Source organism: Alosa sapidissima, chromosome 18 (genome assembly GCF_018492685.1).
Source record: "Alosa sapidissima isolate fAloSap1 chromosome 18, fAloSap1.pri, whole genome shotgun sequence".
Taxonomy (NCBI): Eukaryota; Metazoa; Chordata; class Actinopteri; order Clupeiformes; family Clupeidae; genus Alosa; species Alosa sapidissima.
In genome coordinates this window covers 7850422-7876320 of record NC_055974.1, presented here as the reverse complement: position 1 = coordinate 7876320, position 25899 = coordinate 7850422, and the positions used below count along the sequence as shown (strand labels likewise).

Genomic DNA, 25899 nt, shown 5'->3' with positions numbered 1-25899 from the left:
GCGTCTTTGCTACCATTGTAACAAAACCAGCGGAATGCTCAGAACATTGGTTCAGTGTGTTGTAGTTCTTTCTGGGGGATATTGGTGTTGGTACGTAGCCTACGCAGTGATAAATCTACAAATCCTGTGATAAATGCAATACCTGCCCGCAAAATACGTCTGCGTCTCCTCAGAATTTGTTAAAGTTCGGCTAGGTGTGGAAAATGGGAAAGTGTAGGCCTACTTTCAAGAGACATGGCTAGATCCAGTGATGCCGCGTTACCACTTTTTTCGGTAATAACACGCTACTATTCCTAGCAATCAGATTAAAGTTACTTATCCAAGTCACTGTGCGTTAGGCCTATTATTTTTGTCATTTACCTTAGTAAAAGATATATTCTTTGCTTTTTTCTTGTCTCTGGGATTAACGCTCACGTTTTCAGCATGATGACTCAGGGCAATTCCACGGAAAATGGACTTTTTGTCACATCCATAACACCAGTGAAATGCCTTGGCATTTGTATGATGTGAATGATAACATTCATTTTTTGTGCATTTTTTCTCATGTACATTCTTCAGCCAAAAATAGCAAATGCTCAAATTTCATGTAATCATTCACATCATGCCATACCATCACATTTTATTGGCGTTATGGATGTTACAAAAAACATAATTTTCCATGGAATTGCCCCTCACGTGTAATACCACGCAGCAACACAAACATAAACAACAATAGAGGGAGGAGAGAGATGCGCATTTTAGCTATACAGTCATTATTTTGAGTTTGTGTCCACTAAACATGATAACATTAAGGTACGTACACTCTGTGCTGGTGACAAAAGTGCTGTCTAGCTAGACATCCCAAGTCTCCCGAAGTTCTGGGAGTCTCCCGATAGCGGCTTCCTGACCCCTGCAAATTAGATAAAATCGGAATCTAGAACGAACAAGAGCGAGCAAGCCAGACCGGGAATTCAAATCGCATGTGCATCTGAGTTTAGCGCGCACACGACGGAGAGGGAGAGAGAGAGGGGTGGTGCGTGTGTGCCTGAAGCGCATCCAAGACAGAGAGCATCCTGGCCTGTTTTGCTAAATCAACCAATCAATTTTCAGTGTAGGTGGGCTTTTATCTTTTTTCTCCCGAACTAAATTAATCAGTTCAGTGTATCTAGGAACAGGAGCGTCATGGCAGAGTCAGTGGCCCCCAAAAAGAAACATTTAAGACTCATTTCACATCAGACTACACGAAAGTGTACCCTTGTCTCATAAGAGTAAAACATAATGATAGTCTTGCACACTGCACTGTTTGTAGCATTGCCCATGGCTGCAAAAGACTTGTTGAGGTGAGTTTAACAAGTGTCATTTAATTTGTTATTATTCAGGCCTATACTAGATGGCGAGTTGCCAAGGCTACATGAAAAGCCTTTTCTTTGCAAACACCGCGCTCTCCTCTCATGCACACACACACACACACGCACGCACACAAGTGCCGAGTGTCCACCTAAAACACACTTTCACACCCAGTTTCAACAACTCATTTTTGACTTCCTTGCTGAAATCTATTCTATTTGAGGGCTAGTTTGTTTTAGATTATTTTCATTTTGGGCTTAAGGTTTAGGGCATTTGGTATGTGACACGGATATGTAAAAATCAGTTGGGTTGTAGATGTTGGGTGTGGAAGGTTACTAGTTTGATTGCTTTATCTGTAAATTAAATTAATGCTTTTTCAACGACTTTTCAATGATTTTTTCAGAATTTCTTTGATTTGAATATTTTTTGGTAATGCGTCATGTAGGTCTTACATTTCAATCTTTATGGTCTTAAAATGTCTTAAAACGGTCTTAAATTTGACTTATTGAAACCTGCAAGAACCCTGTGTTGTCTAATAGGCCTAACTTATACAATTTAGCCAGGAAAGCTATCAGTTTTCTATTAGGATATAGTTTGTTTACCACAGTCACGGCCCTCTGTGCAATTTTGCATTTATAATAGCTCTGAAATTGGGGGGCGAACGCCATCTGGACATCTCGCTCGCAAAATGAAACATTTCTATGGGGCGCCTGCCATGGACCTCGCAGTTGCAAAATGCAAGGGACATGAATCAGCCTATTTGCACAAACATTAACGGACACCAGCTCTTCAACTTGACTGATTAAAATCTAGTCGACTAAAGCAGACATCCGTATACCGGACATTGCAATTCAATTTGCGTCATAGGCTGTAGATAGTTTCAATTGTAAATGCACTCTTTAAAGTTAATAGCAACCTCATCACATTCCTTATTATTTCGGATTTAAAACGCTCAACAGTGCATTATATTAGGTAGGCTACAATTTAAATGGACATTTTAAACGCTATTATTTCCTCTCTTTTTACACCTTGCAAACTCTACTAGGCAGGAAAGGCGCATTATTATTTGACTATCGCGCAAAAGCCATTGTTCTGATATGTATTCATTTCACATTCTAACCACATAGGGTAACACTTTACTTGACGGGTGAGTTCATAACACATTCATAGCAGCTGTCGTAAACTGCACATAAAGCATTCATGACTGTTTCATACCAAACCTTTCATGAATGTGGAAGACAGAACGACGACAATTTGTCAAAATAAAAGTCCATCAATTGCAAAGCAGCATTGCCGTTTTTTGTAAATATTTCATGAATATCTTATGAAGTCTACATCGAATGTCACTTTACTTTACAAGTTGTTTAAGAGTTTAACACTGGGAGGTAAACTAGCTTATTACACGGCTCTTCAGAGTGCTGCAGAACGTTCCATTCACATGAATGGGCCTTCCCAACGTTCGGGCCTATGTTAAATCTACATAAATCACCGGCAAAGCATTTAATCACCGCTGTCAATGGCAACGAGTGTTGTGCTTCTGATTAATGTCTTTCATATCACTACGCAAGGACTGGAACTTCATTCAAACGTGAAAGCAGACGGTTGATCAGCTGTGTTCTAAAGAATGTTTGATTCAAGTTCAGCAGCGTGTGTTGCGAACTATTTGTTTCTCAGAAAATGCCACGATGAACGGTAACAAATAGGCTAGGTTATGTAGGCTAAAGTCATATCGTGGGGAGTTTATTATTTCGTTTTTGCAAGTAGTAGAATAGCCAAAGAAGATGTAGCATTGTTATAAAACCTTTAAAATCTCTAAACAATTACAAGTAGGGCAGTTCATCACAGTTCATTGCAACTGGATTGATGAAAGGTCACTTATCGTAACACCCCCAATTATCACCACTTTTGTTCAGAAATTCTAAAACAACGATGTTTTTTAACACTTCAAAATAACATTTACTAAATGAACCTTACATTTTTCAGTAGCCATAGTTGTGTAGATTTGAACAAAATCTGGTTTGGTTCTTAACGGGAGCATTTACTGCCTGAAATATCCGATTTTGTTTACCACGCTCGGAGTTATAGTGCTGGCCTGTTGGGTCGCCTATTTACACCGTTTCAACGGCACATGGACGGTTAGACCGAGAATTCTCGTCGTGAAATTAAAATTCCACTGGAGCTCCAAGCGGTTGTGTACACGCAGCCTTACAACACTGTTTACAGCTCCTCGAGTCACGGTAAAATGTCATTTTTGGTACATAGCTAATTTAGATACACCTATGTTGTGGGTGGTTGCGTTTCTATAGGAGTCCGCTGTCTTGGTTTGTATAGAAATGGATATTAAGTGACACATACACGCAAGACGGTGGAAATACGGGACCGGTGGAAATAGGGGGAGTTACGATACACCTGTAGGCTACATTGTATTTGGGAAAAGCAAAAGGTATCAGGATAATGTTATTTATTTGTTTATTTATTTATTTTTAAACAAAAACATCTGTCAGTTCCATGCCGTTTTCAACAGCTATCAAAAACAAAGGTCATTTTTGGATGGATGAATTTTTTGTGAATGTTTCTTCTTCTACATAAGATTTTAGTCATCTTTAGTTCATGTAATACTTTATTGTCAATGCACAAATTAAGTAACAGTAGTCTGAAACGTTATTGTTAATGCACAAATTAAGTAACAGTAGTCTGAAACGAAATGCTGTTTTACATCTAACCAGTGGTGCAAATAACTGACATGTCCAAATGGGCCTTGATGAAATGCGTCGCTAGACTGTTCATACACATTTTAACGGGCCAAAGTTGAAGAGCTGTTGTCCGTTATTGTTCGTGCAAATATAGGCTGATTCATGTTCCTTTGCATTGTGTAACTGAGGTCCATGGCTAGTCTGGCTTTCACCAGACCAAGCTCAATCTTTAAGAAATCAAAAAATAAATAGCGGGCAGATCAGATATGGATGCAGCCTAGTCCATAGGCACCCGATATTGTTTAATTTTCCGATTGACATATCCACGCTCTGGCTATGCAAAAATGCATCAGGGAGTTATGACAAAACTGTAACTAACAAACTAGATCCTAATAGAAAGCGGTTAGCTTCCCTAAGCTACAGGTAGGCTTATAAGGCCTATACAACATAAATTGTCAATAGGCTATGCTGGCGACACAAATAAAATCTCCTTTGGAAACCAATGGCTTACGCCTTACAGTATCAAGCGGAACTGCCATATCGTGGCAAAAAGTTGTAATAAAATTCACGCAGCTCCATGAGTCAAGGAAAGCGCGAATGAAGTAGCCACTTCTAAATGGGACCCACTACACAGTAGCTTAACAAAATATTCACGATTGTTGAAGGATTGTTGTAGCCACATACAGTAGAAGCATTGCATAGAACACGGCGGGCTAAATTGCTATTAAATCCGCTTAGCATCGTGACCATGCTGCGCAAATTTGTTCAAAACTGCTGAATTAAAGTTAACTCTGCTAGGTCTTATCACAACATAGTACATTGTTGAGGAGACTAAACTAAGTTAAGTTATGCAATCAAGCAGTATCTCAAAGCTAACGTTAATACTGTTTGTATGTTTAGGTTCAGCCGTTCTAGGTAAGTGGGACATCACTTTTTCACATGCTTAAAATGCAACTACTGAACAAAAGATCATTACACTTGAAAAAGGCTTACTTTTAAATTACTATGTCCCTGTTTTAAAATGACCGGCTGCCTGTACCCCAATCCAACCTCTCATTGTTCTGCCATTTTGCTTTCTAGGGTGCCACAACCACTATGTAGTTAATGGTAATGTGTAAAGACCAGAGCTCAACCTGTTAGCCAGATGGTGTCCTGATTTGAACAGCCGTGATCGTTGTATAACGTGTCAAAATGACCTATGGGTTGGCCAAGCCATGATTGCTGTCGGTTAATGACGATGGCCTTTCAGCTGATTGTTCCCTTTTCCTTGCAATTAATCCCTACCCCTTTGGCCCTTTTTACAGCCTTCACAATCCTATGTAACCCTTGATTTTTTTAAGGCTTACATGATTAGTGTTAGTTAGTGAGTGCATTTTTAAAGGGGAAGTAGTTACCTCAACAAGTGGGCATTTCTTTTAACTGTATGGTCGTGGTCAGTTCTCTCACGCAGAATGCAGCTAAAGCACCTGTGATCTTGCAGACTCTACTGGCGCCAAGTGACTCCAGAATAAATGACTTTATGGAAGCAAAATGGCAAGAGAATTGACTGGACGAAGTGTCTGATCTTGGTCTTGTTTTCATTTTTCTCTCCATTATTGTCTTTTTTTCCCCCCTGCTCCCTCCTTCCCCCTCGCCCCTCCATCTCCAGGTGGTGGAGATAGCCCTCAAAGTAAGTCCAGTCCTGGGCTCCCACATGTTTCAGCCCCTCCTGCCGGCCGTGTTCAGGGGCGTTGTAGATGGCGAGGTGAGTACATCGTACCTGACAGCCACGCCAGCCTTGAGCTGAAGAGCCACTGGTGGTACGCACCCATACAAAAGTGGAGCTGAGCGGATAATTTCATTTTCACTGATGTCCCACTTACGGACATTATTATTATAGCTATGGCCTAAATATCTAGAGAGATACAGTATAGACCCCTTCAACGCCAGCCTTGAGCTAAAGAGCCACTGGTAGTACGCTTCAATGACTGAAAGAAAAACAATAGAATCGTCCTCAATTGTTCAATTGTTCACAGTTACTAAAGTTTAGAATACCTAGAATGGATGACGTTCTGTGTGAAGAGTGGAATTGGAAGTCCCCAAGCCGTTTTAATTTCCGTGGTCATTGTTCGACTGGTCATTTTGTTCGACATGTTCAGGCATTGTGTAACATTACGTAAACTGAGAGTATAATGTGATGGTGAACAAATGGTAAGGATAAAGGTTATTTGCCTGTGTTTGCACAGATGTAAATATGCAGAGATCTTAACAGCCCCCTCAAAGATTTGACAAAAAGCCAAAGACTCTGTATAGATTTTTTTTCAAGGTGAATAACGCTGGCACCCTTAAATGTAAAGTGTTCCAGGAGAAAGAAGCATTAATCAAAGCGCGTAAAAGTTATTTTACGCAAATTAATTTTCTGCAGAGGTATCCTGTTGTGATGTCGACGTACCTGGGCGTCATCGGCCGCATCCTGCTCCAAAACTCTAGCTTTTTCTCTTCTCTTCTCTCCCAAATGGCCCAGGAGTTCCACCAAGAGGTGAAGACACACACACACTCACACCCCAGGGTTGTGCAAAATTCAGGATTGAATTGATTCTTGAATTTGAACTGAATGTGAAGTAGAATGGAAATTCAATGAAAAAAATCATATACATAATTTAAGTGTAGTGTTTAACAATGAAGCGTTACGGTATATGTAAAGTAATCCAAACCACATTTATAATGGGTAACTTATATCAGTAATCAATTACATTTGCAAAGTAACCTTCTCAACACTTAATGTATGTGAGATTCAACACATTCTTTCTGTTGTGTGACTGTGAGGAATTTCTTTGAATTGTAATAAATTTAATTCCACTTCCTGCCATTCCAATTCCAATTCAACTTAAACTTCCTGTGAAGCAGAGCCAATTCCAATTCATGAATTGAATGGATTCTAAAATTCTGAATTTTGCACAAGCCACACACACACACACACCTCTGCAGTTAACCACATCTGGCATATCCAAATAATACCTTGTACCTCCACTGTTTTTACTTAACTGCTTTAACTCAGATAGTCATTTGTATGTTTTTTTGAGGTAATATTTAAGGGTAATATATAGGTTTGCGTGGTTTTCTATATAGTCTCTATAAAGTTTAAATAAAGCAGTCTTTATTTAATCCAATAAACAGTAGCAGTAAATTTGGATCGTTTTGAAGGAGACACGACAAAACGTCTGTCTTTCTCGCTGTGCACAGATGGACCAGCTGCTGGGCAATGTCATTGAGATGTGGGTGGACCGGATGGATAACATCACGCAGCCCGAGAGGAGAAAGCTCTCCGCGCTGGCCCTGCTGTCCCTGTTGCCATCAGATAACAGGTGAGCTGTCCGAGATAGAGAGGCCGGGTCTGGGTTCTGCCGTCTCCCATCTCCATCTCCCTCAGGAAGATAAACAGCCAGTCAAAGCCCAAGGCTGAGGCTCGCCCAGACTACAAGAACAGGAAAGATGGCTGAGGCAATCCGGCTGAAAAGACACAGAAATACAGGCACGGAGTGAAAGTAATTCACAACTTTTAGGAGCAGGGTACCCGCGGAGTCTTAAAAGTATTAAAAGTATTAAATTTCATTTTCCTAAATGTGCTGTGTATGTAGGGAGGGGGGGGCAGTGTGCAGCAAGTAGAGGAGGCTTACTGTAGCAAGCAGTGTGCTGTATGTATGTGAGGTGATGACGGTGATGATGTAAGTGTGTGTGTTTTTTGTGTGTGTGTTGGGGATGGGGGTGTGGGGGGGGGCAGAAAGGCTAGGCAATCAAGGACATGGGTAGATGGAGAAAAATAATGAATAAAAAGTTCTATGGAGATGTGCAAAAGTTGGAGAAAGTCAGATGTGTGTGTGTGTGTTTTGACGTGTGATGAAATAAGAAGATAAATAAAAGGTCTAGCATAGGGTGAGGGATGTAAAAGTGCTATAGTGTGAGTTCAGAGTTGGGAAATGTTTGAGAGTTCTGAGGAGTGAATGTGTGCAAAGTCAGTATAGTGTGAGTTCGGATGGCCTGGGGATAAAAACTTCTCCTGAGTCTCTCAGTTCTGGCTTTGTGACTACATAGGCGTCTACTGATTTCAGCGGTAGGAATAATCCATTGTTAGGATGAGAAGAGTCCTTCAGAATCTTTTGGGCTCTTAGGAGTACTCTTCTGGAATAGATATCTTGTAGAGCAGGGAGTTGAGTTCTTATAGTACGTTCAGCTGAGCGCACTACTCTCTGCAGAGTACTACAATCTCTAACTGTGGAGTTCCCATACCAGGTGATGATGCTACCAGTTAGAACACTCTCAACCGCTGAAGTGTAGAAGGCCTTCATGATGGATGTAGAAACTTTGAATTTCCTTACCTGACGAAGGAAGTAGAGTCGTTGTCTGGACTTCTTCAGAACATATTGAGTGTTAACAGTCCATGTTAGGTCTTCAGTAATGTGGACACCAAGGTATTTAAAACTTGTGACTCTCTCTACAGGTTGCCCGCTGATCATTAGTGGGGTGTAACTGTAGTTCTGCTGCTGCCTTCCACTACCATTTCCTTGGTTTTATTGATATTGCCTTGGTTTTATTGATTTATTGATATAGACTGAGCATGTTAACATAAAATAATAATATCGCGAACTGTTGAGTAAGGGGGTCAGTCGTGTTTGTGACGCACAGACAGCCTTGTAGCCTATTTTGCTTAGGCCTCATTTTAACAACAATAGGTTGTGAGTGTATGTTGACAAAAAATAACCATGCAATTAAAATAGTCAACTTAAAACTTTGCTATTATTAATGTATAGCACAAAACCATAACCAGTAGGCCTACCAGAACCTCGCATATTAGCGTCATGATTTGTGTGCGTCTATTTGGCAAGGCCACTAGCTGTCATGGATGCGTTGCTAAAGTCAAGTCAAGTTTATTTATATAGCGCATTTCATACACAGAGGTCATTCAATGTGCTTTACATAAACATCAATGTGCTTTACATAAACAACAATAAAGGAAGGCACAGGTGTCAAAAGTTAAAAAATAAATGGAGATGGGCGGCTGTTGGAAACGGGGGAGAACTAACAAGCCATGGTGTAAAAAAATAAAGTGCCAGGGGTTTGCTTTTGTGCGGTTTGCTGCAAGAAAATTGTTTATGGATGCAATAGGAAAATGTTTTAGCACGCCAACAATCAGAAGACCGCCATAAGGTTAACGTTCTTGCACTTCTGGACATCTTCCCTACCTGGTGCAACTAGCCACCACGACAGAGGTAGGCTACGTTTATCTATGGCTGACCGTGTTTGCGCTCAGAAAGTAGGCTACGCATGTTCTTTCATAGCGCAACACGATTGTCGTTATCAGATGCGCAGACCTCCTGCATGAGCACACACAGTATTGCTGCTCATTGGAAAACTTGAGTTGTCTGTAAAACTCAAAATTACCATGTTTTCATTAAATGCAGATGAGGCAACAAATGGAAATATGAACAATATCTAGACTGTTCTGATTCGTTACTTTGATGAGGAAATGTGAAGTCTTGCAAACTTGATTTTATAGACTTTACTTAGTGTTGAATTGCATATTAACAACAAAAAAATCTCCCCTTTAAACACTTTTGGCCTGAAGTAATTAAATAAGAGTGTGTTAAAGCCTTTCTACAATATTGCTGCAGTAGAAAAGAACAGCAATGGCTAATCAGCAATGGTCAGGGATGGTATTGAAAAATTGTTTTGTTCAACAGGAAAACTCAATCTCAATCAAGAACACTCTCAATTCGCCTTATTCACATGGCTAAAACGAGGCTACAGGGTACACAAACCATAGGATTGTTATGTTCTATGCATTCACCTGTAGGTGGCATTAATTACATAGTAACTTAGTACCCTGTAGCCTCGTTTTGGTGTTTATTTGGTGTTTTACTTTGCTGTTTGCATCTTTTTGTACATTAAAAACCAATAGGTCGCGACCGCAAAAGGGGTGCTATCTCTATAGGTAGATATGAACAACGTATGACTTATGACCTGAAAAAAGTTCAGTCAAACGATTTTTTTTTTTTTTTTTCACTTTAATCCCTGAAATCAACTAGGTTCTATTCCGTGTAAATTTGTCCATGAAGCGGGACATTCAGTCACGTTACTACTAAAGCTTTGCGTTGCCACTGCACTGCTGTCATGTTCATGTTGGCATGTTCAAACACTTGTAAATAGTAATTATTTGAGGTTTAATCTTACCTTTTAATATTATTTATTCTATCCGAATGGGTGCAATGTAGGTATTAAATTTCATCTGAAGTGGTATTAAAAAGGTCTTAAAAAGTCTTAAATTTAGGTCTGACAATTCTGGGGGTACCCTGAAGAGACTTTTATGAGAGTGGCTTTGAAGAATTTTGATTAGAGTGCTTATTCTCTTTTAAACACAAGAGATATTGTTTGTTGGGCTATAACTCCATCAGATAGAGGGTTCTCCTCAGTAGGCTCCCTACTGTTTAGCCATGAATGTTGATGTGTTGCAAAGGCAGATAAATGCTCAATTTGACGGGAGGGGATCCTGTATATTCAGAAGAATGCTCATGCTGCAGTTGTCCAGTTGTCCTGACTGAAATGGACGGCAACACAGAAAGGTCCATTAAGTTCATCTATCTAGTCATTTATGGATTTTGGTCGACTGCAGGAAGCCACCTGGGCAAACAAGAGAAAATAACAGTAGATTCTTTCTCCTTGCCACCATCCTCTTTCTCTTTTCTTTTTTTCTCTTTCTTTCTCTTTCTCGCTCTGTTTCTTTCCCCCTCCCTCATCTCACTCTTTCTTTCTCTGTGTTTCTTTCCCTCCCACTCTCTGTCTCTCTCTCTCTCTCTCTCTCCCCAGTGTAATCCAAGACAAGTTCTGTGGCATCATTAATATCTGCGTGGAGGCCCTGCACGACGTGATGACCGAGGATTCCGAGACGGGGAGCTTCCGAGAGTAAGTCTGGCCACCTCTGTGCATCGGCCCAGTGTGACCAAAAGCCATCTGTCTAATTGGCAAAATCACAGCAAAAACAGTTTTGTGTTGAGCCTCTCACTGGGCTGTGTGAAATCATTGTAATTATTATTATTATTATATAAATTATTACTATTATATAATGGTATCAGTCATATGACTGTGTATCCTCTCTGAAGAGATTTAATCACAGCTCATCAGATTTTCATGAGGAACTTCTGGCCCTACTCAGTGCTGTAACAGTGGGTCTGTTTTTAAGTGGGGGCTTGGGCTGCTGGCGTGGGCTGGGGAAGAGAGGGAAGGAGTAATGAACCCTGGGGTCTCCCGGGGTTACTCGTCTGACAATGACACTCATTTTCATGGCATCAGCAGCTCTTACTCTGTGTTGATGTGTGTGTTGTGCATGTGCGCGCGTGCGTGCGTAGGTATGTCTGTGTGCGAGAGAGAGAGAGAGAGAGAGAGAGAGAGAGAGAGAGAGAGAGAGAGAGAGAGACAGTCAAAGAAAGATCGAAAATGTGCAGATGTGTTAGAGGCGGAATGTGTTTGAAAATATGTGAATGAAGAAAAGAGAGTGTGTGTGTGGATATTTCATATTTCAAACTGAGAGCAGATGACAGGTGCCGCAGGGTTGTGGCTGAATCATCCTTTTTACTGCGACACCTTCCCATTACTCTCTCTCTCTCTCCATCTCTCTCTCTCCGTCTCTCTCTCTCTGCCTCACTATATGATCATAGTTATCCTAACACTCAGGTAGATTACTGTGATGTATTCAAAGTGCACAAGATTATGTTGGTATTTGCACATGCATTATATACTTTCTAGAGGTACCACTGGGTCTATGTTCACATGTAGCAATTCTCTTCCCCCCTCCCCCTTTTCTCTTCCCCCCTCCCCCTTTTCTTTCTCTCCCTCCGTCCCTTTTCTCTTCCCCCCTCCCCCTTTTCTTTCTCTCCCTCCGTCCCTTTTCTCTTCCCCCCTCCCCCTTTTCTTTCTCTCCCTCTGTCCCTTTTCTCTTTCTCCCTCTATCTCTATCTCACTTTCCCTCCCTATCTCCATTTCTTCCTCCCTCCCCACCCCCCACCCGCACCCTTTAGCTGCATGCTAATGACCCACTTCGAGGAGCCCAAGGTGACCGATGATGAGGAGCCGGCCACAGAGCAAGACAAGAGGAAGAAGTTGGTGAGTTTGGCCATTGCTCAACTTCAAGTTCAAACTGCGTCACAAAAAAAAAAAATAGACTCTACACGTGTCATTTGCATCACCATCGATTCCTCACTGTGCTCCCACTAGAGTGGCCTCAGACAGCGTGTTTAATACATTTAATTGGTGTTAAACTGATGCTTGCCTAAAAAGCAATCTGTTGTCCTCACACGCTCACTGGGGTACAACTATGTAGTCATTTTGGCAGAAAGATGTTGATATGAAATGGTGAAATTATCCAATTGAATTAAGGGCAGAAGGATCATCATCTGCTTATGTGCCAAAGTATTAGCAGCACTGTAGAGAAAAGCTTATGCAATTTAGTTGAATTGTTGATGTGGTCTTATAACCAGGACACCAGACCACTAATAGGCCATACATTCATGCAGACACCAACCTAGTTAAGCAGCAGTAGAGGGTTATGAAGAGGACAATTGCAACATAATATGTGACCTGATCTGACAAAATGAGTCACAAGTCGCACAGTTCTAATTTTGAGATACAGGCTGATTGCTTCAAAAACCATTGAAAATATTGTTTTTCCTTTTTTGGTGTTATATGAAAGAAGAGGCACTGAAAATTAATTTCTCTAAGTTTCATAATCAAGACAAGAATGTAGAGTTACAAAAAGTATTATTCCAGGTGGTAAATCCTACCTGTACCTGCCTGTAACCTGTGAATTCATACACGATTTCTCCGTTTTTCAATTGGAAAAAGATGGCAGGAGGCCATATTTCAAAAAGCTGTATCTTGACAACAATTCAATATATGATTTTGACCAGGATATAATTTTAAAGCTTAGTGTCCTCTGTCCATTGATGCCAATTGTGAATTTTGGGTCACTGTGATTCATTTTACCAGATCAGGTCACATAATACAATTGCAACATTTGAGGTCGATCGATTGAGAGGGTGCAAATTCTCTTCTCATAGAGATGAACCTACATGACCCTGTGAATATGCATAGCCCATTCCCCATGGGGCATTACAGAAATTCATCTCTTCTGTACACATGATGACATACATTGTAGCACAATTCTTTGACAATCCATCCTATGAATTTGATGCAAAAAGGAAGTTCCCTTTGCCGTCTCAGTGTTCGGTTTAATGAAATAAATTTAGAGAGAATCATTAGAGAGAATTAGCCTATTAAAATGTAAATTATTAACTTAGATTGGCTCTTATCACTTCATAATCACTAGAAGCCCTGTAATTATGGCAACAACTGATTGACATTGATGTATAATGTGATGCTGATGACCCATAATTAGGTAATGTCTTGGTAAGGTTACGCTAACCTCACATAGCTCCAAGAATGACTAGGAACACTCATAACTATCAAGGTGGAGAAATTACTAGAAGGTCTTCAGTAAAATCACTCCCTTCTGATGGTGCTGCAGATTATCCAATAACTCCCTTTTCATCCCCCTTTGAATGATATTTTCTATCCTAGATGCAGCAGACATGCAATTTCACCATATTAAATTACTTTTTCATCATATGCATTTCATCAATTTTCTTATCATAAACCAAAGCTTTGAAAGAATGACTCACTCTCATCTGCCAAATTCAAAAAGCAGCGCTGGCCAGCCAAATTTCTGATGAAATATCTATCTCAGATTGATGGCAGGCCAGAAAAAAGAACTGTAATTTCCATCTACTCTTGTGTCCTTTGTGGAAAAAGGTTTACGCATTCACCTGATGGTGCGTGTCTGAACATTTTAAGCTTTGACAATCGAGATGACTCCTCACTAGAGATGCGCGGTTCGCGGTTACAGCCGCGGACTCCGCGGTTAAACCGCAGATCGGGCGGATGACGTGAGGAAATATAATATTTTAATTAAATTCGGGCGGGTGGCGGTTGAACCAATCAAATTAAAAAAATATAGCCTATACATTGTTAAATTGTGTTACCTACATCCGAAAAAAACGAGCACACTTTGAAATAGTCAAATTTTCATCAGGCAGTTTGGCCTAGTTGCTTCTATGCATGCTGCTTTGTTTATCTATCAGAGACGGTGTTGCGGAATTGGTGTATTCCGATGTTTCACTGAGCAACCCCTCACGCACGCACACACACACACACACACTAAAGGTAACTAGAAAAGCATTTCCTGAAGGAAATACAGTGCATGTAAATGCAAAAATATGATGTAAAATATCATACAGAGTAAAAACAAACTATATTGGTTGCTAAGTAGATGAGGTTTAATATAGTTGGAATGACTGAACAGTTAAATAGGTGGATAGTTTAAATGGTTAAATTATTTAGGTAGATAGTTGACGATAACTGACAGTTGGAATGACTCTAATGTTTGCTAGCAGTTATGTTATCTATGTTAACAAAGATAATAATGCTAACCAAGTTACTATGCTAACTAGCATACTAACAATGTTAAAATGCTAACTATGCTAACCATGTGACTTAGCTAACCTAGCTAATCATTTTTAGTAGTTACGCTAATTAGCATGCTAACATGCTAATTATGTTACCCATGTGACTTAGTTAACTTAGCTAATCATTTTTAGCAGTTATGCTAACTATGTTAATTAGCATGCTAACTATGCTAACCATGTTACTTAGCTAACCTAGCTAAAATATGCTAACTTTGCTAACCATGGTACTTAGCTAACCTAGCTAATCATTTTTAGCAGTTTTGCTAATAATGCTAACAATGTTAGCAATGCTAACCATGCTAACTAGCTACAGTGGGTAGGAGTCATAGTTGATGACAAGTAACAGTTACAATGGCTGAACAGTTAAAAAGTTCAGTAGTTTAAAGGGTTAAATTGTTTAACAGTAAAATATTGTAGTGAGGACTTTTATTTTGAAACAGTTTTTGGCAGAGGAAGCAGTTGAACAGGATGTGTAGTCTTAATAGCAAAGATTCTATAGTTAACTAAGATGAATCATAAGACGATTCATCAATGGAACGAAATGGCACTAGTTCCGGACTCCTAAATAGGCGTGTCAAAACATAAACTTTTCTCTGAATAAGCAATAATAACATATACATATAATTTTGTATACTATTTTACAGTCATTGTTTGTGTGTGATGCCAATGAAACACTCTTTCGGACACGGAATGAATAATTTCATTTTGCCCCGTTAACCGAGCTAGCTAGCTAGCTAGCTAACGTTAGCATAGTAAACGGAAAGTGAATGGGAATGTTCGCTAGCTAGCTAGCAGCTAAGAACTTTGGTTAAACTTATATATTGTTGCAAACAAACCTGAAATAACATATGTTCAGCAACTTTGTGGTAGTCTACTAGTTCTAGCAAAAAAAATGTTAGGTTAGTTTATCAACCATCTCTGAGTCTAGAGCCTCTGAGAACAGGTGGCTGTGCACCAGAGCTTTGAGGAGACAGTGACAGATCACGAACAAAGCTATTTTTGTCTTTATTTGTTTCGTTGGAAAATACAATTTCAATGTCGGAATGTTAGGGAGACATGTGGCTTCTAGAAAATAGGTTCAAAACTTACATCACTGAATGTAGGGCTAAGGGATTGGTCATATTCCGTGAAAATGTTCATTTCTCCCATAGGAATACATAGACACTGGACCTCCCGCTAGACTCCTAAATGGGCGTGACTGCTTCGAACCCCACGTCACAATGTGCCAGAATTTACCCTCTTATGAATCGTCTCGCTTTATCAACCGTCTCTGTTAATAGCTTTGTATGCTTAAAGCCTGAGACTGGCAGTTGATCCAGGTGGCCTGAACACCTGCCATAGGATTCTAATTCTGATTCGGCTCTATTGTGATGTCATCAGCCCATGTTAAGTCTATGGGGAAATTTTGATTAGTTTTTAGTTTTAGTTTAAAAACTATATAAGTTACAAAGATGAAAAATACAAAGCCCACATGTCCTAAGTAAGATCTACGTAACATAGTTTGAATGAAGTTTTATAAGAAGAAGAAGAAGAAGAAAAAGCCTTGGAATAACAGTACAGTGCATTTTCATGCACTGTAATTAAGTAGCCTATCGTAGCCTACCAGCATGTTTTCCTCTCCAGTGTGCAATAAGAAAGTAGAATAGGCTACAGTGCAAGTTGACCGATGATTCATCTCCCATGTCGCGTCTCGTTGCAGAGCCTTGGTGGGCCACTAAGCAAATCTGCAACCTATGAGCCCAGCTGCCAGTATTTGGAGGAGGCCTAAATGTCTCGTAGATGAGACTGACTGGGTTATTTTGTTTCGATATTATATATAAAACACATAGTCATTGTAGCCTACCATTCAGGGAATAGGCATTTAAAAGGGAGACAGATTATGGATTGATATGACTCAGAACTGACATCGGGCAATGGCAGTGCGAGATCTAAGAGCTAAAACTTCTACAAGCTCAGTAACATCCACAGCGGAAAAAAGAAGGTAAGAAAAATAGTCGGAAAACTTAAATGTGTAAGGCAAGCAAGCAAGTTTGGCGGTTGTTACTAAAAATGTGAACATGCACGTTGCACTGCTGTGCAGTGGGTTACAGTGCGTAAAGTAGCCTATAATGTGAATGACTTGTTATTTTATTAAGGATTTCTTTCTTTTTGCAAAAAAAAAGTACAATAGGCATTAATTAGTAGGCTAAATAGCAGCATGTTGAAATGATGTGCCAAATTGCGTTTTTTACAATGATAAAATTGTAGGCTACAGGCCGATGTGCGTTTTATTTGGAGACTTTTGCGAGACAGAGACTGAGTTTGCTGCTGATATTCTGGGGATAGGCTACAACATAGCCAATGTAGGACTTTAGCCTTTTAATATATTTGCTGCATTGGATCAGTCTTTCTAGAACAGGCAAGAGCTTTCTGGCTTCACGTAAGCAGCACCGCATCACCCATATACATTAAAACAACCAGCGGATGGCGGGCGGGTGCGGTTTTGAATTGTGATGATAAATTTTGCTATGCGGTTACGGTTGAAATAATAGCCCATCCGCGCATCTCTACTCCTCACGTAGCAGCGAGAGAGCTGTGTGATGTGGGAAGCCTGAGTCCAGTCACACCCGTTTGAGATGAGATGTGCGGCGGTTGCAGTGGCATGCATCGCCACAGCTGCGACCCGTTGAGTGAGCACACGCATGTTTAAGCATGCTTGGTCAGTAATGGCCTTTTGTATAGTGCAGAACTCATCTTGGCACCTGTTTGTAGGCACAGTCCTTCACTCCACAGCGGTTTTGTGCTTCTAAGGTTAGGGTACTCTGGTAGCTGAAAGTAGGCTGGAGCTGTACTTAACATCACAGCATGTCCTTGAATGCATTCTTGTTTTACCTTAGATTTGTTGTTTATGAGTGACAACTTATATTCTCATGCAGAGTTAGTGTCATACCACATGGACAGTGTTTTATATCCATTAACACACAAACAACCTGAAATTACATTAACATATTTGTCACTGCACCATCTACAACAGTACGTCTGCATTACAACATACAGCTCTGGAAAAAATTGAGACCGCTGGATTTTTTTCTACAATCATCCTACGGTTGCTGAGTGACATTCGAATGAGTTGAAGCCAGTCATATAGAGATCACTACAAATTTCAATATGACCCATCAACTCATTCGAATGTCACTCAACAACCGTTGATGATATCAGAAAAATGTGCAGATTACAGTGGCAGGAATATAAAGGAGACCATTTCACTTGCACGTCAGTGATAATCATAAAGCTGGAAGGTAAAGTGTTCCTTACCTTCATAGTGTATATCTTAATAGTTAGAGAATATTTTAATTTACTCAGCAGTGATAATTTGTCCTTGGCTGAGTTAGCATGAACTGAACTTGATTGTGTTTGCCAAAATCAAGTTACCTTTTCTATACATGTCTACTTATCTCATTTATTGTCTAATAAATCTGCACAGTGACCTACTGGACCTTCACCATTATGTTTTAGTGGCCGAAGTCCTCATTTGTGATGATTTGTAACTCAGGTTGGGATGCATCAAATGGACCATGAAACCTGTTTAATGGCATGTAGGGTTAGCCTGACCGAACGTAGCCATGGGAGACTGGGTGGAGGCGGGAGTAGGCAGATGATTGACCGTGCAGTGGGTCAGGTGAACTGCGCTCGTATTTCCTGCTAGCAGATATCACCATCCGGAGAATCCTCTGTACTTTACAAGGACATTTTTTTTTTCCAACTGCATTTGGGGGGGGAAAGGAACAGACACAAACTCAATAGTTTTTAGCCTTAACTATTTTTTATTTTTCAGATAAGAGGTGGTCATTTAGTCCTACAACATCCAAGATGTGAGGCGTTAAAACCATTTTGATGGGCTTGGCCATTAGCGCGTTTAAAATGTATAGCTACTGTATATCAATGGCACCCTTAAGAGGAAATGGCCAAAACAAGAGGTTAAGGACATGAATGGCCAGCTATTTCATAAAGTGGCTCCATCCATCACCACCACATGTATTAAAGTGCTACTGGGACTGCACAGTGCTGTTTAAACCTTGACAATTATGATGTACTTAGCAGAGTGTGTCTCCTTTGATGTCCTCTTCAAACTTAACTTCAGTCGCTGGCAGCCAGTGTAAAAATGGATGCACACAACCCATTGAAGTCATTTGGGTTCTATTTTAGGGGCCCGGGAGAAATTGGCAGCCCCTGTGCTTCGCCAGCAAAAAGACAAACATAATTATCTTAAACTTTCTGAATGAGTTTGCAATAGATGCAAACACGTGAGTGTCAACAGGACTTTGGTCAAACCATACGGTCTGTCTCCCGTGTGTGGTACCCGTAACTTAGCATGCCACTTTTCCCTCCCAAGTATTGATACATGGATCGAGTGTGTTCCTTGTGGAACATCAAGGCCAAGTCAAATTACTAAAACGAATGATTCACACTCTACTCAAACCCATTCTTTATGGGATGCTCAGGGCCACCCAGGCCAGTGTTAATCTGGAAGCCAGTCATTAATCATCTTAGTTTACGCTGGCTCACCGTATTCCTACCATGGGGAGGTGCAGCAGATCGGGTTTTGGGTGATAAATGTGGACATTATTTTGGCTGCGTTCATATGGAGAGCAGCAGTGTTTGCCTCAGGCCTCCTGTTGGCAATTTTGCCCAAAATTTGTTCCTGTTCAGCACTCTTTTCTCTGACTCTAGAGGGTGGATAGGATAGTATGCATCAGAACAAGTGGCCTGATGTATGAGTTTGATGGTTTTCCTCTCACTAGTGACTAGTCCATCATGGGATCTGCCATGTTGCCTGGAACATCACTCTTGCTCCATCAGCGTCTTGTGGGACTGTATGGACAGAGTTGTCTGTAGGTTACCACTTCATGGATGAAGTATTGATGAACAAGAAAACTTGTATTATTTATCGACTGCTTCAGACAGTCTATCATGGCGCGAGCTGAATCCCTACCAGAAAAGATGGTGAAGTTGGTATTGATGGTGAAGTGCAGATGACTGTTTGTAACATTATGCACCTCTTATCATTAAGGTCTTGTTATTGAGGAGTGTCATTTGTTCAATGAATGCAAGTCGTTTAAGGGATTCTATAATAGCTAGCAATTGAGTCATATATTCATTACTATGTATTTCACAATATTGGCTATAAAAGCACAAGCTGTAAAAAATTTGTTCAATGGCCAAAAATTACTGTTTTAATGTCAAATTACGTTTGCAACTCAAACAATGCAAAAGTGTAATGTATTTGCTCAGCAACTTCTATCTTTAAGTCACCTGTAATGGGTTGTGGTTAGTTAAAGTTTTACAGACACGTGTTGTCCGGTCTCTAAGTGTCTCTGCTGTGCTTCTCTCTCTGGCGCAGCTGGCCCTGGAGGATCCCGTCCACAGCGTGTCCCTGCAGCAGTTTGTCTACGAGAAGTTGAAAGCCCAGCAGACGCTAATGGGAGACCAGGGATTCCAGGCCCTCATGGAGACAGTGGACACCGAGATCGTGCGACAGTTGCAGGAGTTCCTGCAAGGACTGTGAAGGTCTGGGAGCCCCTGGCCTCAGGAGACTTCAGAAGGAAAACAACTGAAAAGAAAGAAAAAACATTCACGTCACATCGCCAATAATGCGCCATGTTTTCAACAAACACTACCCAACGAACAGAGCTTCCACTTTTTTCACACATTTCATTACTTATTTTTTTCTTCCACTATTTTGTACTCTTGGGTTGATCGGTTGGCAACGAAGAAGTGGAAAAGGGGGGGGGGGGGGGGTACTGTGTATATACAGTTGACATGATTGGACATGAGTAGAGTTGTCTCTACTACTTTTATTTTTGTTTCTTAGAAAGAAAGAAAAAAAAAACAGGCCCCTGTAAGAAATTTTGGATCCATGAACTGAAGAAACATAAGGGGTGTTCTAGACATGAGGGAAAGAAATGTAATTTTGTATTTATGTAAGATAAGCCTGCATGATAAGGATATTTTTTATTTTGAGCTCTATTTTTATTTTGTTTTCTACGGAGCCCCTTATGTCAATACGACCTAACTACTGATAGATATTTTCATAATGACTGCATCTCCTGCAGATAGGACGGTTGTATTAATGGAATGTTTGCTTAACCCACAATTCTATGCTGCTACTCTACATGCTCCAGCCCTGTTGTATTTGAAAAAGACACAACATTTCACAATGAGTGAATGGAGTTTTGACTGGTCACCAAGATGTAATGATAACCGTATGATTTCAAAGCATGAGCTTTGATTGTAAAGCAAACAGTTTGGAATAATGTGTGTGTCTTTTAGTAAGGCTTAGGGGGTGAGTTTCACTCTAGCGCAATCTCTCACTGTGACTAGCTTTGTCACTACAAAGGCCTTATGCTGTTAGCCTTACTATAACCAATAAAGACAAGAAAACATTTGTTTTTCCTTTTTTCAAAAGATACTACAGAATGTATAGGTCTGGTCTCCACAGCATTTCAATCCCATTATTTCAATACCATTTAATAAATAAGTGCCAAAGATGAAGGGTAAATGCATCCACAATTAAGCATTTCAAAACTTCCTCCAGACTATCCACTGTTCTATTCAACTGCATGGTAATGAAACTGACTGTGTGAAAGCTATGCATGTGACATTTGCTGGCTGATCACAGAGGCCGAAGTGACGTTATCAGTGTGGGGGACGAATACGTTCTTCACTACGGTCGTAATTCTAGTTTCTGGGATGGAAGAATGACAAGTCGTTTAGTCGTGGCTTAATTGCTTTGGTCATTGGGTCTAATATTGGTTATGGACAGTTTTAATCTTGTAAAATTATCTTTTTATAAAAAATTGAATAGTGCTCTTTTTGCAATGAATTTAATTCAATGAAACACAGATGAAGGAAGGTGCCTGCTTGATAACCCCAGTGGAACTGGTTCTGTTGGGGATGTTTTTTACCCATAAAGGTTGCGTTGTTGGTGATTTTGTTTTTGATAGTAAATAAGCTTGGTTGTTGATTGGCTGCGTCCTCTACTGTACTTATGGCTCTAGGAATTTAGCCTCTTTCCAGTGTATATCTGAAAAAAGAAAAGTCAGACGGTTGTATATGCACCTAAAGCCATCCTTACATCAGAAGACTTTGAATAGGTTTGGGAAAGATTCTTGAAAGATTGTAGTCTTTTGAGTAAAGCTTGAATGAATGGCATTCGTTAAAGGACTCCAATCTTTCAAGAATCTTTCCCAAATCTTGTCAAAGTCTTCTGATGTATAGGTAGCATAAAATGTAAAGCCGGAATTTTATAATGGTGGACTGCACAACATCAAAAATCAGGAATTAGCTTTCCTTCCTTCCTCGTGTATTGATGTAATAATAATCCAAATATAATATAATTTCAAATATTATTCTTCCTGGCTCAGAATGTTTCATTTAAATTACTAAGAGAATATTCCAACTTCATAAAATGCTGCAGCTATTCATTGAATACTGCAAGATCAAAGAATGCTTCGGGTTATGAACCAAATTGGCTAATGGTGACAATGGGAGGGCCGCCTCTGAAGCCAAAACTTGACTCTCTGAGGTCTCTCAGATGCTCAACAGAGCCTGCATTGAGTGCTAGTGCTGTGCTGTTCTAAACATGTTTTCCTGAATCTGAACTGAGAAACGATGAAAAAAAATCAGAAGAGGGATTCAAGTCCATCTTCCAAACACATGATTCCTACTGCAACAGAACACAGTGACTAGCATTGACTAGGTGTCCTCAATGTTCCATCGTTTCAAAGTCCGGCTCAAATATCAGGAGGTCTTGTTTGCAGCTTCAGACAGTGTCCACAGCTTCTCATGGTGGTCAGCCTTGGCCCTTGGGAGTACTTTCCCTGAGGTCACACGTCTGTCCTGGCTGTTTCATCACTCTTGAGCACTTCCATGGCATCATTGACCACCAAATGCACCATGTAATCACTATAGCGAAGCCCTTCCCACCCAAATTCTTTCAAAGGGCATGATGCTCAAAGACCTTGATTTTGCGCACCATGTGACTGCCTTATCTCAAACTGTCCTCTACTTGAGGCCACCTGAAGTAAGTAATGAACAATGAACATTCCAAATGGCAGAAGAGAGTCAAATTGACCTGAGGCACAAGCTACTCTGATATGATAACATAATATAACATACTCAATTCAATCACTCCTCACCACTAACGACTATTCGAGTGACATCCCTGAGTACAAGCACAATGCAAATGTCTCCATCAACCATCATAAAAGCAGGAACACCTTTTCATGTCTGTGATGAAGATGAAATATCCAATCACAACTGATAGAGAAGGTTCCGACCCAGGCGGTTTATGTCCCTTAGTGTTTACATTAACATGAGCTTTTCTTTCTATGAATGGGAGATGTCCTAAATATCTAGAAGCACTTGTGTTTTAAAAAGCCATTTTTTTTCTGTTTGCTGCTTATGGTTTTCTTTTTGTGTAATAATCTTTTCAGTAATGCAACATGAATCCACTCCGGATTCAGCTAGATAGCACTTGGGCATTCACTCTCTCTGCCCTATTCCTAGTTCCATTATTCTGACAAAAGTAATCAAAAGTAAATCAACCTTTTGTGCCAGTCTTTTCTTACAAAGCTTTTGGGGTGTTTGAAGATATGATTTGTATTCTTGACTGTTTATCAGAACTACTTTGTTCTTTATTTTGGAACTGACTAAGGTACCCCTCAGTTTCAATATCAGGCAAACATGGTGACATTTAGGGAGTGTGACTTGCACGTCTCTGTCTTTTGGGATAGTGTCTGTCATTTGCTAGATACTTAAAATTCTGAAAATTGCATTTTTTTTTGCCCTAGACCTATCCCTTCCAATGAATCCTCTCCCCTTAATGGGAATCTGTGGCAACCTCTCATGTTCAGTTTGATAAATAATAATTCTACGGCACATTTGAGAAGAAAGCGTCAGCAAGAAGTTTTGTCGCAAACCGAAGCCTTGATCCCTCGAGCGACCTTAAAGGGACAGTTGTGATTAAATTTGGCATTTAAAAGAATCATGAAGTGCATTTGCCTGCAGGAAGCTTGTGTACTCAAGAGTAAAATGGAGTGCAGACAGTTAAGCCAATTCTCTGGAACAAATGCACAGTCAGAAAGTAGGAGGAGGGAAGGAAAGGTCTCTGACAGGCCACAGCTGGGAGAGGGTCACCGGGGTCAACAGAGTCGTGCCTGTGTGATGTGGGCCAGGCTGTACAGGTGTGACTTTTTCCTGTACAGAGAGACAGAAAGAGAACATCACCAGGGGGGCCACAGGGGTTAATCAAACAAAAGCAAGTCCAGCGGTTGCTCGTGTCGACCCCAGGGGATAGGGGGTCAAGCGAGAAGCATGATGCTTCGGTCATGCTCATTATCCAGCCTGAGGAGCCCTCTGGAGAGAGTCATAGATAGATAGATAGATAGATACTTTATTGATCCTCAAGGGGAAATTCAAGGGTCTCAGTAGCATACAGACATAACACACAACATGCACTTGCAACAGAAATGGTAAACATTAGTATAGTATAGACATATAACTAAACTCCACTGTACAATAAAGACAAAACTAAATACTAAATACACTATATAAGTTAAATTAAGAAAGTCCAATGTGCTTGAGGGTGATCAAGCATAAGACGCTTTCTTCTCAAATGTGCCGTAGAATTATTATTTATCAAACTGAACATGAGAGGTTGCCACAGATTCCCATTAAGGGGAGAGGATTCATTGGAAGGGATAGGTCTAGGGCAAAAAAAAATGCAAGCGGCCAGGACTGGTGAGATGCTAAAGGGAGTGAGTGTCATGGTGAAGGTGCAAACAGTAGTCCAACCATAGTCCTTAGTTGTGTGTGCCTGGCAAGGTGCTCAAGAGAGTGGGTGTCATGGTGAAGGTGCAAAAAGTAGTCCAACATTAGTCCAACAGTGCAACAGTAAGGTCTAGAGACCAGCATAAATAATATAGACAAATAGGGGAGTAAAGTGTAATGTAGACAAGGTAAAATAAAAAACTATTTCAGTGCAAGAACAGGTTGAGGTAACAGTGTAGCAGTAAAACAGTAGTGAAAACATTAGGCTGTGTACAATAGTAAAACAGTAGTAAAACAGTAGTAAGCAGTAGTGGGCAGTCAGTACTCAAAAAACATGGACATGGAGAGGGTGGAGAGGCAGACAGACTAAGCAGAGATGATGGCTTGTTAACTCCGACACAGAAGAAACTGCACAGAGGGGTTGAAAGTTAACAACATGAGCTGATGAAATATAGGCAGGGTTCTATTCTGGCCCGAACTAGATATTGAAGAAGTAAATAAAATCCAGACCATACTTCATCACTTCTCTACAAGTGAAATGTAAAGTTTTGCACTTGGAAAGAGGCTATCAAGGATTGTTTCAGTGTGTGACACTGAAACAAGATGGCGTCACCTAGCAAATAAGTGTTACAGCACTCGGTTTGGGAAGTAGCCTGTTGGTTTGTTATTCAAGAGGGAGGCTGGAGTCAACGTGTCAGTCCCTGTTTAATTTAGTCTCAGGAAGCTTCTCAGCCAGAGTCCCTTACTACAAAATTGTAAAGAAAAATATTCACAATCACAGAAATCATCACAACTCTCCAACAATGACCTCTGAAGTTCGCCTACAAATCCAGTATCTTGAGATTTTTTCTATGAGAAAATAACATGGGGATTTTGAATAATAGGACCTGTTAAACTCTCGCGGGGACGAAGAAACTGGAAATGCAGTCGTTTTGCTCTACACAGTTTTGTCCTCTACCTTCGAGTGGATACTATGATCTTCGGTACGTGAAGACAGCACACTTCAATCTTTGCTACCCCAGAGCTAACTTACAATGCAACTTGCCATAGGTAGTTAGCTTCAGTTAACACCCTGATCTCCTTATATGGGCAAAGATGGCAGCTTTGGTTCCTTTTTGTAGGCGAACTTCAGAGGTCTATTCGCCTTATTAACCCACCGGCCATTACGAGGCTAAAGGACACTTGCCATTACACCTCAGTCCAGCAGATGGTGGTGGTGGTAATGCACTCCGTTTGCAAACTGCTGAAATCACTGAAGAAGAAGAATAGGCCAGTGAACCCTTCTTCTTTTTCGGTGAGCGCAACCAGAGACTTTCTAATGTGGAGACACAGCACTCAAAAAATACTCCATAGAAATGCATGGGGCTAGTTTGTCACGCCAATATGGCCGTTGTCTACACATATCCCACCCCTTCCTCCAGGCAAAACGTCGACATGTGAATACATTGAGCCAATCATATGGTGTGTTGTGAAGACATCGTGCCAATCATATTATGTCTATGGTGCCAATCATGTGTTGT

The 25899-nt window shown here is 40.5% G+C and overlaps 1 protein-coding gene across 1 annotated transcript in view; it reads left to right on the top strand.

Moving 5' to 3' along the window:
• Nucleotides 1–20991, top strand: part of ipo11 (importin 11) — an 85795-nt gene extending 64804 nt beyond the window's left edge. Inside the window, exons 25-30 of the mRNA XM_042070137.1 lie at nucleotides 5668–5763; nucleotides 6424–6537; nucleotides 7242–7363; nucleotides 10860–10955; nucleotides 12068–12152; nucleotides 19950–20991. Of these exons, the coding sequence (XP_041926071.1) occupies nucleotides 5668–5763; nucleotides 6424–6537; nucleotides 7242–7363; nucleotides 10860–10955; nucleotides 12068–12152; nucleotides 19950–20114 (678 nt within the window). The 3' untranslated portion in view covers nucleotides 20115–20991. The remainder of the gene's footprint in view (nucleotides 1–5667; nucleotides 5764–6423; nucleotides 6538–7241; nucleotides 7364–10859; nucleotides 10956–12067; nucleotides 12153–19949) is intronic.
• The last annotated feature ends 4908 nt before the right edge of the window (nucleotides 20992–25899 follow it).